General features: G+C 46.1%; 1 protein-coding gene across 4 annotated transcripts in view; it reads right to left on the bottom strand.

The window, feature by feature from the left end:
* Positions 1–2,648: 2,648 nt before the first annotated feature.
* The window catches only part of NOX5 (NADPH oxidase 5), a 39,570-nt gene continuing 26,571 nt past the window's right edge, over positions 2,649–15,647 (bottom strand). For 2 of the 4 annotated variants that reach the window (XR_014817479.1, XM_021100544.2), the window contains exons 16-17: positions 9,454–9,620; positions 2,649–8,279 (exon numbers count right to left, since the gene is read on the bottom strand). Coding sequence is in view for 2 of the 4 variants with exons in the window: in XM_021100544.2 (XP_020956203.2) it covers positions 8,148–8,279; positions 9,454–9,620 (299 nt within the window). In the remaining 2 variants the exon portion in view is untranslated. Of the gene's footprint in view, positions 8,280–9,453; positions 9,621–11,336; positions 11,903–15,647 lie in introns of those variants that run through there. The other 2 variants (XR_014817480.1, XM_021100553.2) reach the window with 1 other exon arrangement.

The raw sequence follows: 15,647 nt of genomic DNA, 5'->3' as shown, positions 1-15,647 counted from the left end.
AAGCATCCCCGCCCCAGACTATAGTATTGTGCTATAGCAGTGGGACTAAGAAATAAGCAGCCTTTATTAAAACTTACTATCCACCAAGCACTCTTTTAAGTATCCCATGCACATTAATTTATTTAATCATGTTATCATTGCTCTGTCTAATAGGTACCATTATTATTGCTGTCCTCATTTTACAGATGACAAAGCTGAGAGCAGGGACTTTGACTCTTTGGTCCACTGTTCAACTCCAGCACCCAGAACGGCAGGAATTCAAACAAATTCAACTAAACAGCACCAAAATGTGCTCTGATGGAGAGCATGGGGGCCAACAATCTTCCAGATGATGGCACAGCGGGACCTTGGAGATGCGTGGAGGCTTTGAGGCCATTCAGGAGAATCTGCCCCTCCCACCTGCACTCTCTCCTTTCATACTTATTTTTCAAGGGCTCCCTATGGGTAGGACTTGTGTACCAAGAGGAATCAGATTTCCCCCATCTGCCCCCAAGTAGGTTATAATTACAATGTAATAGGTTTTCTGCAAGGAAAAACTTATGCAGAAAAAATATGGTAAAGTTATAAAAGCACAAAGAGAAGCAAACTAAGTGCTGCAATAATTTTGTCATCCATCCTTCCATGCACTCACTCATCCAGGGGGCCTGAAGCCATGAGATGCAGGGATGCGTGTGACACAGGCCCCTCTTCTGGTGGGGTGAGGCTGTGGCCTCCTCTGTCGGGGTAGCAAAGGCTTGGGGACAGCAGGTCCCAGCCTGAGGCCTCCCCCACCCCCCTGCTCTGCTCTGAGGAGCACTTTCCCCAGAGCTGGTCCAGCCCAGCCTGCAGCCTAGAGGGCTCTGGCTTGTCAAGAAAAGCAGGTCAATAAGCCTTGTCCCAGGCCTTTGGGCTGACTGCCCCCTTTCAGCCTCCCTCTAGCCTGCCTCTAGCCTCTCTCCCTCCCTCCATGGTGCCTGGCAGAGGGCCCCAGGCTCCCAGCCTGGCCTCTCGCTCACGCTCACGCACAGAGCCATCCACAGACAGCGTGGCCGCCTCCCCCACTGGCCCCCAGAGCTCTGCGGGGTGATTGATGGGGCTGCTCTGCTCCCGGTCCCAGAGAGCTCCTTTGAATAATAACTTGGCAAAATTACTCTCTTTTTTTTTTCCGCTTTCCCTATTTTTGATTCATTGGCTCTTTCTAAGTCATTCATCTCTTTTGAGTTAGAGGAAGAAAGAAGAAGAAGGAAGAAGAGGAGGAGGACGTGTCCAGGAGGTACAAGGGACCCAGCCCCAACTCCTCATGCCACAGCCTCTGCCATTAGGATTTCTGTATTAACCCTGACCTCCGCTGGGAGAAGAAAAGCACATATGGGAGGAATGGGGGGCAGGGGCGGGGAGGGCAGGGATATTTCCCTGAAGTCGCCCCTTAAAGCCAGCCACCTACTCTGTTCACATGTAAAGCTGGTCCCATCTGCCTGCAAGGATGTTAAGAGTTTGTTTCATCCTTGAAGGGGCACAGCAGAGCAAGAGAGATGGGGTTCAAGTGAGTTATGTTAGTTCATCAACACCAACACTTGATCACCTACCACGTGCAAGGGACAGGGGAGACAAAGCCTCAAAGACACTCTTCCTGCCCTCGAGGAGTTCACAGACAAGCATAGGGAAATCCAATACCTGTGACAGAGGCTGTCGTGGAAGTAGGTCCCATGCAGTCACACGGAGGAGCCTGGCCCAGAGATGGACCAGCAAGGAAGTCGTCACAGATGAGCTGATGAAGTGTTCTGAGATCTCAATCAGAAGGCAGGGAAGCCTGCTCCAAATGTCAGCCACTACAGAAGCAATGGCTTGAAAGTGTGAAATTGTACTGTGTTCAGGAGAACTCTGAGTTGCATGGCATTTTTAGAGCATGAAGGTGAGATGGATGTTGCCAAGACACAAGAGGAAGGGCTGGTAATGATACTGGCTGTGGATTTTTGTTTGTTTTTGTTTTGTCTTTTGTCTTTTTAGGGCCACACCTGTGCCATATGGAGGTTCCCAGGCTAGGGGTGTTATTGGAGCTACAGCTGCTAGCCTACACCACAGTCACAGCAATGCCAGATCTGAGCCTCGTCTGCAACCTACACCACAGCTCACAGCAACGCTGGATCCTTAACCCATTGAGCAAGGCCAGGGATCAAATCCACAACCTGATGGTTCCTAGTCGGATTCATTTCCACTGCACCACGATGGGAACTCCCTGGCTGTGGATTTAATTGAGTGCTCCTGCAGAGAGGCCTGTGTGCCAGTCTCAGGAGTTTGATGACTGTGATAGGACAGTTATCCAACAGGAAGGGGTGTCATCAGATCTGCAACAGTGCAGAGGACGGATGGGAGCCGGAGAGGCTGGAGAAAGGGAGACCAGTCAGGAGGTGGATAAAATAGTCCAGGGAAGGGGCCCTTTAAGGACTGGACCAAGGCAGGGCTGATGGGAGAGGGAATGGCTTTAAAAGCATGTTAACAGGATGGGGAGATAGAGGAGTCAAGGGTACCTCCTGGTGCCACCAGCTGAAACAGAGATCATGGCGTAGAAACATTCACGAACCAACATCAAGCACCTACTAGATGAGTGGTGCTATTCCAGGCACAGAGACACAGAGATAAATAATTCACTTCACTTGAAGGTACTTCAGTGCTTTTAAAAGACAAATTTAATTTGTATATACATACATCCAACAAAGTTTGGGGCAATCTCAGAACTTTTTTTTTTTTTTACAAAAAAAAAAAATGCACTTAGACCCTGCAATACTGAAACTCACTCTCTATTTTGTTTTCTCCAGGAGGCAACACTCACACAATTGAGATGATTCAAGGTGGCCCATCTGCCTGGGGTAGGATCAGGGCAGCTCATCTGGGGCCTCTGCCATGCGACTGAGGTTGGGGGGGGCGGGAAGCTTCTTTGAGAGTCCATATCTCTGTCCAACATCTCTGCCTTTCAGCTGGAGTCTTCTTTCCCCCTGGGATGGGTTTGCTCATAAAAATAAATGTCTTGTCCGAATTAATCTTAGTTTTAAAAGGAGAGAGTCATCATATTGTAAAGACAGATCATAAAAAGATGCATCAATCTGTCAGGAAGGATGGTTAATAGGAGTATTTGTTTAGCAGAGACAGTGCACCCGAGGCAGCCTTTCTGGACCAGCCCTAGGCCTGGAAGGGCCTTTTATATGAGTACTTGGAGCATCTAGGGCCAGCAGCTTTGCATACTGAATAAGGGCACTCTAGCAGCCAGACTCTGCAAAAAGGCCAGGAGCGTGCCCCTACCCCACCCTGGGAGGAGGGCCCATCCCTCAGTCCCAGCTGTGTCCCAATCACTTCATTTTGAGAATTAATCAATATAAGAGATCTTAGATGACACCTCAGACAATCTATTTTGTTTTATTCTTTTAAAAAGTGACACAGGCAGTTCCCATTGTGGCTCAGTGGGTTAAGGACCTGCTATTGTCTTTGCAAGGATGCAGGTTCAATCCCTGGCCTTGCTCAGTGAAGGATCCAGTATTGCCACAAGCTACAGCACAGGTCACAGATGCAGCTCAGATCTGATGTTGCTGTGGCTGTGGTGTAAGCTTCAGCTGTAGCTCCAATTCAACTGCTAGCCCGGGAACTTCTATATGCCTCATGTGTAGCATGAAAAGAAAAAAAAAAGTGATACAGACCATCACATAAGTAGATAAAAAATAAGTAATATATGAAGTATATGGTATAAAAATTCTATACTGTGAAACATTACATGGGTAACACACAAATACATGAAATACAAAAGAGAAAACCAGAAAAGTGCTCTTTTATCCCCTCCAAACTGTGGGCTGTTTGGTGTGTATCCTCACCTTCTTCCAACACATTTCTGTTTACCCCCCAGCATGATATACATACATTATTTGTTTTTGTTAGATGGAATAGAAACCTATAAAAACTGGGTACTTGCACTTTTCAAAAATTAACATTCTACTTTGAGTTTCTTTTAAAAATAAAACTATAAAACGAATACATGTTTATCATAAAAACTTTAAACTTTATAGAAGGGCGGAAAATAAAAAGTACAAAACCAAGCAAAACCCCGAAACCCAAAAAACAAAACTTTTTCCTTCCTGAACCGTCATTCCCACTCCCCAGAGCAAACTGATAAAATATGTGTCTGCATATCTTTTGGGAAATGACTATTGCACATACGAGGGTTTAAACACATACATTCTTTATCTGTTCACTGAGGAAGTGAGAGTTCAGAGAAGTCATAGGACAGTCCCAAGGTCACAGAGCGAAGGCAGAGCTGGGTGCCCCGCAAGTGGGCAGAGGCCTTTCCACTGCACATTGCTAAGGAGTGTGCCCAGAGCCAGTCTCCACTACCGTGACTAATCCCTCTCCAGCCTTCACCTTGTCTGTAAGGCCGTGACACTTCGCAATATTGCCCACGCTGCCTCCCCCAGCTCGCTGAGCACAGGCTCTCTGTGTATTAAAAGGCTGCACTTGTGCGGCTTGGGCCAGGGGTGGGGGCCTGTCTAGCGTTGGTTTCACCAAGGCTGCTTTTCTCCATCAGAGCTGTTGTCACAGCAGAGCAGCGCCATGGAGCCAGGCAAAGCCATTTGTTCAGTGGGCTTGTGTTTGTGCTTCTCTTCCCCAGGTTACATATGACAGTTATAGGCGGAGGGCCCTTCCTGAGGATGATTCCATTTGAGTAACCCCTTCCTCGGCCCAGGTGGGAGGGGCATCCAGGTTAGGCCTCCTGCCCCTCCCTCTATGGAAGGTTATGGGGCCACAGGCCTGACCTCCAGGAGCTCACAGCTCGATGGAGGAGGGCAGCACACACCCTGGTAAACCACCCCTGGTCTGCAGCTGGCCTGTGTTTCCTCTCTGTTCCCTGTGCGTGCCAGCCTTGGCCATCTTGGCCCAGATGCGCCTATGGCACTACCAACATCTGGGTAAAGCAGAAAAGTCAGTCAGCCATGGGGGTACATTTGTATCTGGTTGACAGCAGGAAGGCCCCCATATGGGCATCTAGGAAACATCCAGACAGACAGTCTGGGTAATCTGTAAACCCACATTTTTGATGCTGCCTCCTCTAACGATACCCACAAACAGACTCTCCTGAGCCAGGCCTGTTCTGACCTTGCAGACAGAAAAGACAGAAGCCCAGAACCTGGACAATGGGCACAGGGATGAGAGGAGTGTGTGTGTGTGTGTGTGTGTGTGTGTGCGTGTGTGTGTGCGCGCGTGTAGGGGGCAGGGGGTGGGGAGGTGGGAGTTGTGCAGGCATTTTGTGTGGTGGGGTGAGGGGCTTGCACCTAGAGAATCTCTGACCTTGAAAATGAAGTCTTTGGACTTGGCAGTTCTACTGAGTCTGGGCCTGGAGGTGTTACCCTGAGCCTGGAGCCTTGGGGTGGGTTGCGGACCTCCCCCTCCTTTTCTTGATTCACTACCTTTCAGGAACCAGTCTCCTTTGCAAATAAACCTCTCAAGATTGATGGTTCCATAGCGCCCTCCAGTGGGTAACTGGAATATGTCTGGACAGAAAGCCTTTGACACATGTGGATCCTTCACGGGATTTTAGAATCTAGGTTCGAGATGCTCCACACGCTCCCATGCCCTTCAGAAGATAATGCTCTAAATGAACTGTTGGTATAGAGGAGGGGGGACTGGTGGAAATCTCTCATGAGAGAGCAAAGGACTGAGGACGGGGTGCCTATGTTTCAGGGTAGCGTGAACAGAGACTGGACCAAATGTGTGTGCATGTGCGTGTGTGTGTCTCTGTGTGTGTGAAGGCATGTGCTAAACAGACTCTGCTCTGCAAAATCCCCACATAACTCTGATATGTCCTGTTATTACCCTCCATCAGGACACCCTGTTTTTTTCTTTTGGCCATGCCCATGGCACAGGGAGGTCCCGAGCCAGGGATCGAACTTGGGCCAAAGCAGTGACCCGAGCCACTGCAGTGACAATGCCTGATCCTTAACCTGTTGTGCCACAAGGGAACTCCTATTAGGACACCCTCTTAGCTTACTTCTGTGCTCTAAAGAGTTGGTGTTTTTTTCCAAGGCTTCCTAAGTCTGATCACAAAGGGAGGACAGACTCAACAGGAAGAAAGGGGCTCCAAGACTGAGACCATGGGCTGGTAACTGAACTTCTCTTAGTCTGAGTTTTTCCATGTGAGCTGCACTCCTACCCCAGCCTTGTGGAAAACAAACAGAATCACACACAGAGGCCTCAACACAGGGCCTCCTAGATATGCTTGCTCCCAGACCCAGGAGAGGCTCTGGGACCCTGGGTCCCCTCCTCTCTGCCTCCTTCACCACAAGGATGACAGCTCAGTCCCCTATTACTCTTGAATTCTTCCTCCTACTCCTCCCAAATCTCAAATACTACACCCTGTGTCTTTTGTCTGTCCCAGGTGGTGCTCCAACCCTTGGCTGAAGGTGAGCTTCAACTTCCTCATCTGCTATCCTCTCCTCTTGCTGCTTCTTTTTGAAAAGAATTCCCACAAACTTTGTTTCATTGTCATCCCCAAGATCCCTCCATTGGTCCTCTCCATGCACCCTCTGCACGCCACCCCCTGACCTGCTGTGTCCCAGCCCCTGCTCTGATGCCCAGCCCTTTATAAGGGGTGTCACCATCATGGTTGTCACCAGCTTCTTTACCTGTTATGCTCCAAGGACTTTCCACCCACAGAAAAGAAAATACAATCTACAATCCCATTGGAAAGGGCCTAAATCCAATCCCAGGAAGGCAGCTTTAGGGAGAATTTAGACTGTCAAAGAAGAGATGGAACCCAGCAAGACCAGCTCAAGGCGGAGGATGTCCTGGAACAGTGGGGTCCCCATAAGCTTGCAGTGTGGGGCAGAGAGAAAATGCCAGCACAGATCTGAGGAGCGAGGCCAGCTCTCCTGCCCTTTCCCACAACCCAGGACTTCTCCTCCCCAGAGATCTCCTCAGGGAGCTTTTGTATTTACTGTCCCTGCCATCCACCCCTGCCTGGACAGTGACAGATGCAAACAGAATCTGGAACACAGACATAGAGAAAGCTACAGCACAGAGAGGAGCTGCAGAAACCCAGGTGTCTGGAGCAATAAAGAACGGCCAGGGAGAAGGACGAATATTCTGAACACCGCCGGGGACGTCACAGCAACTGTGACTGGGGTGGGGGGTGTCAATAAGCCCATTTACCAGATGAAGCAAAGGACCTACAGAGGTTGCCAGCGCCACCCCACTGGGGCATGGATGAACTGAGCTTCAAGTCACAACCTGCTTGATTCCTGGGCACAAGGCTGTGACCACACAGAGAAACACACACAGATGTTGTCTCCATCCTACTTCTCCAGTGACTCAGTGAGTGGAGAGAAGGGAAAACTCTCATGCAGAGCAAGGGGGGAACAGGGAGGGACAGGCACAGGGGAGAGAAATGGGGGCAGAAAGAAAGGAAAGGGATGGAGAGAAACAGAAAGACAGGAGGACAATGGCATAGAAAGAAGTGGGAAAATATGCTTCTTCCCGCTCCCTATGGGAGTGGCTTTTGGATAAAATATACATTCCAGGTCTCATGCCTCATTCCTCAGAACCAGAACTTCTTGGAGTGGGACCCAGGAATCTGCATTTAAAGAAAGCTCCTCTGAAATGCATCAGAAAAATTGGGTAAATTGATGGATAGATAGAGGGAGGGATAGATGGATAATATGCAATAAAGTAAATACAGCAAAAATGTTAACTGAGGAATCTGGAAAGTGGGTAACACTGTTCACACACAATTCTTTTAACTTTCTGTATGTTTAAAAATTGTCATAGTAAAATGCTGTGTGTGTGTGTGTAAGTTCCCAGATGCTTGTGACGATGAGGCAGGTCTGGACTGCTGTAGTTGGAGGGGAGGCACCCTCAGAAGATGCTGGAGGAGCAGTTGTCCTGGGAAGTACCCCCCCCCCGGCACCTCCCCTGCCCCCCAGGGCTGATCAGGCCCATAGCAATCCCAGAACTCACAGCAGTGCCACACGAAGCCCTGCCCTTCTCCCTGGGCTCTGAAGGAAGTTCATCTGTCCCCTAGGGCATCCTGTCACGTGCGTGGAAGAGGATTTGGGGGTCTTCTGAGGCCAGTCCTTGCAGGACAGTGGTAGCGCTCAGGTTGGCAGGTGCGGGCAGAGCTTGGAGAGGTGGGGCTAGAAGTTCTCTTGGAAAAATTTGAAGCTGAACTGCTCACAGTGGCCCTTGAGCACCTTGGCCAGAGCTGGGGAGCCACAGAAGAAGACCTGCACCTTGCCCTTCTTCTCCGAGGCCACCTTCTGGAACACCTAGAGTCCACGGGGGTAAGGAAGAGCAAAGGGGGAAGAGAGGGCCTGAGGACCCTCCCAGTGACACACCCAGTGGGGCTCAGGACATAACGGGCCAGGGTGGCTGTCCTGCCCAGGAGGAGCTCCAGCCAAGGCACAACTGCTTAGCTTCAGCCATCAGTTTAGAGGCCATTTGCTCAACATATAACCTGACCTAGACCTTGGGGAGGGGCTTGGACAGAAAGAAATAAGGCTAAGGCCCTCCCTCCAAGGAGCTGCATCTGCAGGGCAGATGAGCACTAAATCAGCTGCAGTGTTGGAGGGTGATGGCAGAGTCCACCAGGCATGTGGAGCTCCAATGTCCCAACCTCATGCTAGCCCTGGTGCCTCCATCAAAACACCTCTTTCCTGAAGTCAGGCTTTCTCCCCCCGGGAGACCGCTTTTCTACCCCAAGTTCTGCTTAAGAATTGCCTTTGCTTTGTAATAAGCTGTAGTGGAACAGAATATGAAAAAGAATATATATATACCTGAATCATTTTGCTGTACCCTAGAAACTAACATTGTAAATTAGCTATACTTCAGTTAAAAAAAGGAGTTGACTTTGCCTAAACCCTCTTGGTGCCCAAGTACTGCTGGCATCCTGTTCCAACCCAGCTCTCTCCAGCTCCCCTTATCTAAACATGGATCATCTATAGCAGTTTGAAAAACAATACCTTCTGGTCACTTCAGGCCAACTCTACACCCCAATTGCTAAGTGCTGAGGGAAGAAAAATAATAATAAAACCAATCTGGGGAATAAAATAGACTGAAAACTATTTAGTGGCTCTGGGCCTCAGTTTCCCCATTTGTACCAGGAAGGCCTAAGACTTGATGCTTCCCCAGGACTCTGTCCTTGATGCTTCTGTGGATGCTGGTTTACAGGGAGTTGGGGCCGGGAGAGGCCTTGGAGGTCATATGGGCTAATTTCCTCTGTGATCAGAGGGGGAAACAGAGGCTAATGGAACAAAATGAGCTAGTGATGGAGCCAGAACGTAGGTACTCTGCCTCCCATTCTACCTGTGAGATCCTGCCTGGACCCTGTATGCTGGCCTCATGCTTAGCCCCTGGTTGCTTAGCCCTAATCTCTCCAGTCACTGCCTCAGGCTCTCAGCCTCACTAGTCCCTGCAGGTTTCGGGACTCCAGGGGGGCTTTACCTTGTTCCAATCAGGCCGCCCAGGCTGGGTGCGTGTCTGGAGGCCCGTGATGGAATCTTTCTTCTCCTTCTTGGCCAGGAGGTCAAGGGCCATCTGCAGGCCAATGGCCTTCATGTCATTCTTGCCCAGCGCAGAGGTCATGTACATGTGCAGCTCCAGGAAGCGGCCTATGTGGTGGGAGGAGAAGGCTGAGGGGACAGCAAAGGGGACAGTGATGCCAGCCACCTTGTCCTGGGGCTTGGAGGGGGGCTCCCACCTTCAGCCAAGTGTGTTCACCCAGGACCCATATCTGACCAGTGCTGCAGTAAGGAAAGATGGCGCACTGCTTTAGCTGGGCCTATCCCGTGTACAGCATACACTTACTTTATAGCCATTGTCCAATGTGAGCCTCACAACCACCCCAGGAGCTGGACCTTATATTTGCAGAAGGCAAATAAATCCTAGGGCAGCTTGGCTACCCTTGGCATGCTTTCAAGCCATGCACACACAAAAAGGCAACTGAGACCAGAGGGTCAAGGGTTGAGTGAGTAGATCAGATGGCAAACGCTACTGATGTGCAGGGAAGGGCTGGAGCAGACAGAACTGTTTCCTGGGAGGGTGGGGACTGGGCAAGGTCTTCAAAGGGGAGGTGAAAGGAAGGCACTCTAAGAAGGGTCAGTGTGAGCCAAGGGCGAGAGGCTGGTGTCTGTGAGCCTTGATGTGACTGTTTGGCTGGAACAAAGAATCCTTGAATGGGGATGAGAGTAGATGGGACTGGACACATATTGAGGCCAGAATGCAAAGGTCTGGAGTCCCCAGCTAGGAGATGGGGGCAGGGAGAGGGTGCTGGAGCAAGGCATGATGGGAAGAAAAGAACATTTCAGGGAGCAGAGTCAGAGGACTGAAGGGACAGTGAAGAGACTGGCATCAAGGAGACCTAGGAGGCTTGAGCGTCCATAGCTCTGAGCCTACAGTGGGACAGGTTTTTGAGATGTTGATCCCACCAGCTCTCAGAGCAATAGGCACTCCCAGGTGGGCACCTCTGTGCTCAAGCAGCTTCGTTTGTTCTCCCAGAGGTGGCAAACAAACATTGTCATTTTCCCTGTGTGCCACAATGGGGAGAAGACTGGCAAGCACTATTCTAGACCTGTGCCATGGTGCAGGCTGGAAGTGGCAGAGCCTGAGACCTGATGCTGGATTTGTGAGCTGATGATCCTTCATCCTTCTCCCCTCTTCTTAAAGGATTCAGGCCACCCAACTCACTCTCTATTGTTTCATAAGCCACTGCAAGGTCTCAGCCACCGTCAAAATGCAAATGGCCCCAGGAGGGATACCACATTGAATTTCACACATCACTGAACTTGAGCAGGACTAGTGGTGAGGGAGGGAAGGGGAGATACCATAAGGGATGCCCACCTAAGAGAGCCCTGGCCCTTCCTCCCACCCCAGAGCCACCCCACCCCACAGGCAACAAGAGAGGAGGGGAGCAGGCACCAGGGATCCTGCATTGCTGTGGCTGTGGCGTAGGCCTGCAGCTACAGCTCTGATTCAACCCCTAGCCTGGGAACATCCATAAGCCATGGGTACGGTCCTAAAAAGCAAAAAATAAATAAAATAAATAATTAAAGTTGAAATCAGAGACTCTGCAATTAATGAGAAACCTGGGAAGAAATCTGAAGTAACAAAGTTGTTGACTCAAGTGGCTTTGAGAATGCAAAGCTCTGAGTTAGCTGTTACCCTTTGCTTACATGACTTAGGAAGAAGCAAACAGCAAATATTTATACACCAGTAACTAGACAATTTAAATTAAATCTAAACTGTTCCCCTAGGTTGTCATCATAAAAGCAAGTTTATGAATTAATATACTTAAAAGCATTTAGAACAAATTCGATGCTATACAAATATTTGCTTTAATTTTTTATTTACAAGAAGGGCAAGAAGCTTTACTGCAACATTTTAAGGTTTTATTGCTCTCTTCCAAAGATTGTTGACTTGTGCTTTAAGGCTCTGGATATTTGTTACAGTAAACTACATGTGTTTGAATATCTTTTGGTAGAAAACTGTGTTTGATTACTCAAACTTATAAACTATGTTTATCAAAGGAATTTGAATTTACTCACAACAACCTTGTGATAATTAAGAAGCCAGATAAGATCTAGTACCAGTGAACTCAACCAATATAAACAACCACACCAATTCTCGTGAAGTTAGAAACATATCTAAAGATATTCCTCCTTATGTAAGATCTTTCATAAGTAAAACATAACAAAAGGCCAACAGGTTAACTTTCAACAGTATTAAATTTTAGCATTCCACAAAGATATCCCATGAGGACTATAATGCAACCCAGAGAAACATGTCATTGTACAATGCTTAGTAAAAAAAAATACAGGATTCAACACTTGGTGGGTGGGGAGGGGAGACTGCAGGGGCTGGGGGGAAGATGTTTAAACATTCCATTTTGATGCACCTATAAAAGAAGGGAGCAAGCAGCAAAAGAATTCATACATGCTAAGGTGTTTAATCTTTATCTTACACCACTCTCTCGACTTTTTGATTGCTACTTCCCCAGGAAAAATGTCGAGCATTCACTCCCAATAAATATATATGCTTGGTCACATGTTTCTCTCTACTTACAGATTACACACATTAAAAATTTACACTGGAGTAAAAGCAACCATATTCCTCTTTCACTTTGAACAACTATAAAAATGAACAGAATATGTAAAACAATGGTTTCTAGACATTGGTCAACAGGTAGTGCAGGACTGCTGTTGCTGATGGAGGCAACAATGAAGTGAGCCTTATAATTGCCTAGTGTCGGCCTCACTGAGCCAAAGAGACAGAAATTGGAGTCTTCTTGACTGCTCAAATGCACCAGGTACAAAGCTAGAAAAAAGGGAGCCGAAGAGAGAGAGAAAGAAGGAAGAAGAGAAAGAGGGAGGATGCAGGTTCACCAGCTCTGGAAATCTGCTAAAGTTCCCCCTCAGTCCTTGGCTGAGTGTTAATCTGTACACGTGTGACAGAAAATGACCAGAAAACTTGACGCCGAACAGAACTTGGAGTTCAGACAGCTGGGAATAGTTTGTGTTTTCATCATCGAGAGCACTGAGACCTTGGAATACATAAGGCAGTGGGATGAGTCCTCAGAAGTGCCGTACCCTATCCCTGGGGCTGATTTAGCTCCACAATAAAGACTGTTCTGGATTCACTTCAACAAAAGTTAAAAGTCTTGAAAATATCCATATCATCCTAAATAACCTAACTGTGCACCAGAACAAAGTACAGTACTATTTAAAGAAATACCACAAAATCCAGAACTCAGCAACGTGCAATTCATAATGCCCAGCATCCAGTAAAAATTTATGAGGCATGCAAAGAGGGAGGAAAATATAATGCATATCTAAGAGAAAACTAGTCATCAGAAACAGATCCAGAAATGACAGAGATGATGGACTTAGGCAAAGATGTTACAGCAAATATCATAAAGGTGCTTGAGAATGTAAAAACAAAACAAAGCAGTCATGATGAGGAGAAAAATGGAAGACATAAAAGATCCTCAAATGGAACCTCTAGAGAAGAAAAATACAACAATAGAAATGAAAAATACAAGGGTTAGGATTAACAGCAATTCTATATCCTTTGGTTTTTCGTACGAATTTTAGACTTGGCTTCTTGATATCTTATTTCTAAAAACCTGCTGGAATTTTTTGTTATGATGGGAAGAAAAGATGAATGAACTTGAAAACATAGCAAGAAAAACTATCTAAAATGAAGCATGGAATGATAGGGAAAAAACCAAACTACAGACTCTCAATGACCAGTGATATGTCAAACAGTCTAATGTCTGTGTAACTGAAGTGCCAGGAAGGGGAAGGGGAGACAGACAGAAAAAAATATGTAAAGAAAGAAAGGCTCACATTTATCCAACTTTGATGAGAACTATAAGCCCATATGTCCGAGAAGTTCAATGAATTCCAAGTATAATAAAGATAAAGAAAACCATTTCTCAGAAATGTTATGTTTTCAGTATACAAGTTATGTCCATATTTTGCTAAATTTATCCTTAAGTATTGCATGGTTTTTAAAATTTTATTTAAATATTTTTAATTACTAATTATTTTTTGCTTGTAAATAGAAATAGAATTGATTTTTGTATATAGGCCTTATATCCTGGACCTTGTTGAACTCACTATGAGACTGATCTAAATAAAGAGCTAAAACTATAAAACTTCTGGGAGAAAACATGAGAATAAATACTTGTGACAGTGTGTAAGGCAAAGATTTTAGATAGGACACAAAAAAGCATGAAGAATAAAATTAAAATCTGATAAACTGGACATCAATAAAATTTTTAAATTCTGTCCTTCAAAAGACAGTTTAGGAAAACGAAAAGACAAACCACAGACTAGGAGAATATATTTATAAAATGTTCACCTAGTAATGGGCCCATTTCCAGAATACATGAAGAACTCTTACAATCTAATAAAAAGAAGACAAACATCTGGATTTAAAGGGTAGACAAAATAGGAGTTCCCTGGTGGCTTAGTGGGTTAAGGATCAAGTACTGTCACTGTTGTGGCGTGGGTTCTAGCTCTGACCTAGGAACTTCCTCACACTGCAGTCATGGCCAAAAAAAAAAAAAAAAAAAAAAGAGTGGACAAAATATTTGAACAGACGTTTTACAAAGAAGCATACAAACAGCAAATAAGACCATGAAGGTAGTATCTTCAACATCATTTGTCATTAGGGAAATACAAATTAAGGGCATTTTGAGATTCTCTTATACGCCCAATTAGAATGGCTAAAATTAAAGACTGTGAACATCAAACATTGACAAGGTTTTGGAACAACTGGAACTCTCACCCACTGCTGACAGAAATACAAAATGGTCCAGTCACTTTGGAAAAACCACTTGACAATTTCCTATGAAATGAAATTTAGCACATACTGTGCTCCCCAGCAGTCCCACTTTTAAGTACCTACCTATGAGAAATAGAAACATATGTCCACACAAAGACCTTTATAGCCAAAAATTTCTAACATGGTGGAAAGAACCCTAATATCTATCAGCAACTGAGTAGAAAAACAGATTGTGGTGTATCCATAAAATAGAACACTAATCAGCAATAAAAAGGAATTAACTACTTATTGAAACAGGCATGGATAAATTGCAAGGTTATTAAGAAAGAAATTAGAAAAGACTATGTACATATTATATGATTCCATAAATATGAAATTCTACAAAAGGCAAAGCTGCAATGATAGAAAGTGGACCAGTAGTTTTGAGAGGCTGCAAGCAGGAGAGGGTATTGATGCAAAGTGGGGTGAGGGGACTTTTGGGGGTAGTAGAAACATTCCATGCTCTGATTGTGGTGATGGTTACACAACTGTACACATTTGTCAAGATGTCACTGGATTTACTGGACACAAAGTGGTGAATTTTAGTACATGCAAAATATCCCTCCACAAAAGATACTAAAAAAAAAAAGTGATTTCAAATCTTCCGAGAAGCATGTTAAAGCGTACTTTCCCAGCCTATTCCCAGGGAATGTGACCTGGAGGAGGTCAGGGAATCTAACTTTTTTAACAAATGCTTTTTTTTTTTTTTTTCTTTTTAGAGCAACACCTGCAGCATTTGGAAGTTCCCAGGCTAGGGGTCCAATCAGAGCTGCAGCTGCTGACCTATACCACAGCCACAGCAACACCAGATCCTTAGCCCACTGAGCAAGGCCAGGGATCGAATCCACATCCTTATGGTTATTGGTGGAGTCCGTTACTGCTGAGCCACACAGGGAACTCCACAAGAATTCATTTTGAAAATGAAAAGAAATGACATAAAAAAGAGGAATTAAGGGGGAAAAGGCTATACATTTTTATAAAAATGTGAATAAAAAAAAATGTCAAGGAAATCCTTCAAAATGCCTGGATAACTAGATGGAATTATAAATTTTTTTTTTCCTCTTTAAGTTTCACAAAATATTACATTTTACTGGGAGGGGGAAAGCAGCCCCCTCTCCCTCACATTTTTTTTTTTTTGTCTTTTTTGCCTTTTCTAGGGCTGCTCCCATGGCATATTGAGGTTCCCAGGCTAGGGGTCCAATCGGAGCTATAGCCTCTGGCCTACACCAGAGCCACAGCAACGCAGGATCTGAGCCACATCTGCAACCTACACCACACTTCGCGGCAACACCAGATCCTTAACCCACTGAGCA

Source organism: Sus scrofa, chromosome 1, assembly GCF_054392235.1.
Source record: "Sus scrofa isolate SSC_HxYL_T2T_F1_AM1 chromosome 1, Sscrofa_HxYL_maternal_Yorkshire_Landrace_v2.0, whole genome shotgun sequence".
Classification (NCBI taxonomy): Eukaryota; Metazoa; Chordata; class Mammalia; order Artiodactyla; family Suidae; genus Sus; species Sus scrofa.
Note: the sequence above shows the minus strand (reverse complement) of the source record. Positions and strands in the feature narration are given on the sequence as shown.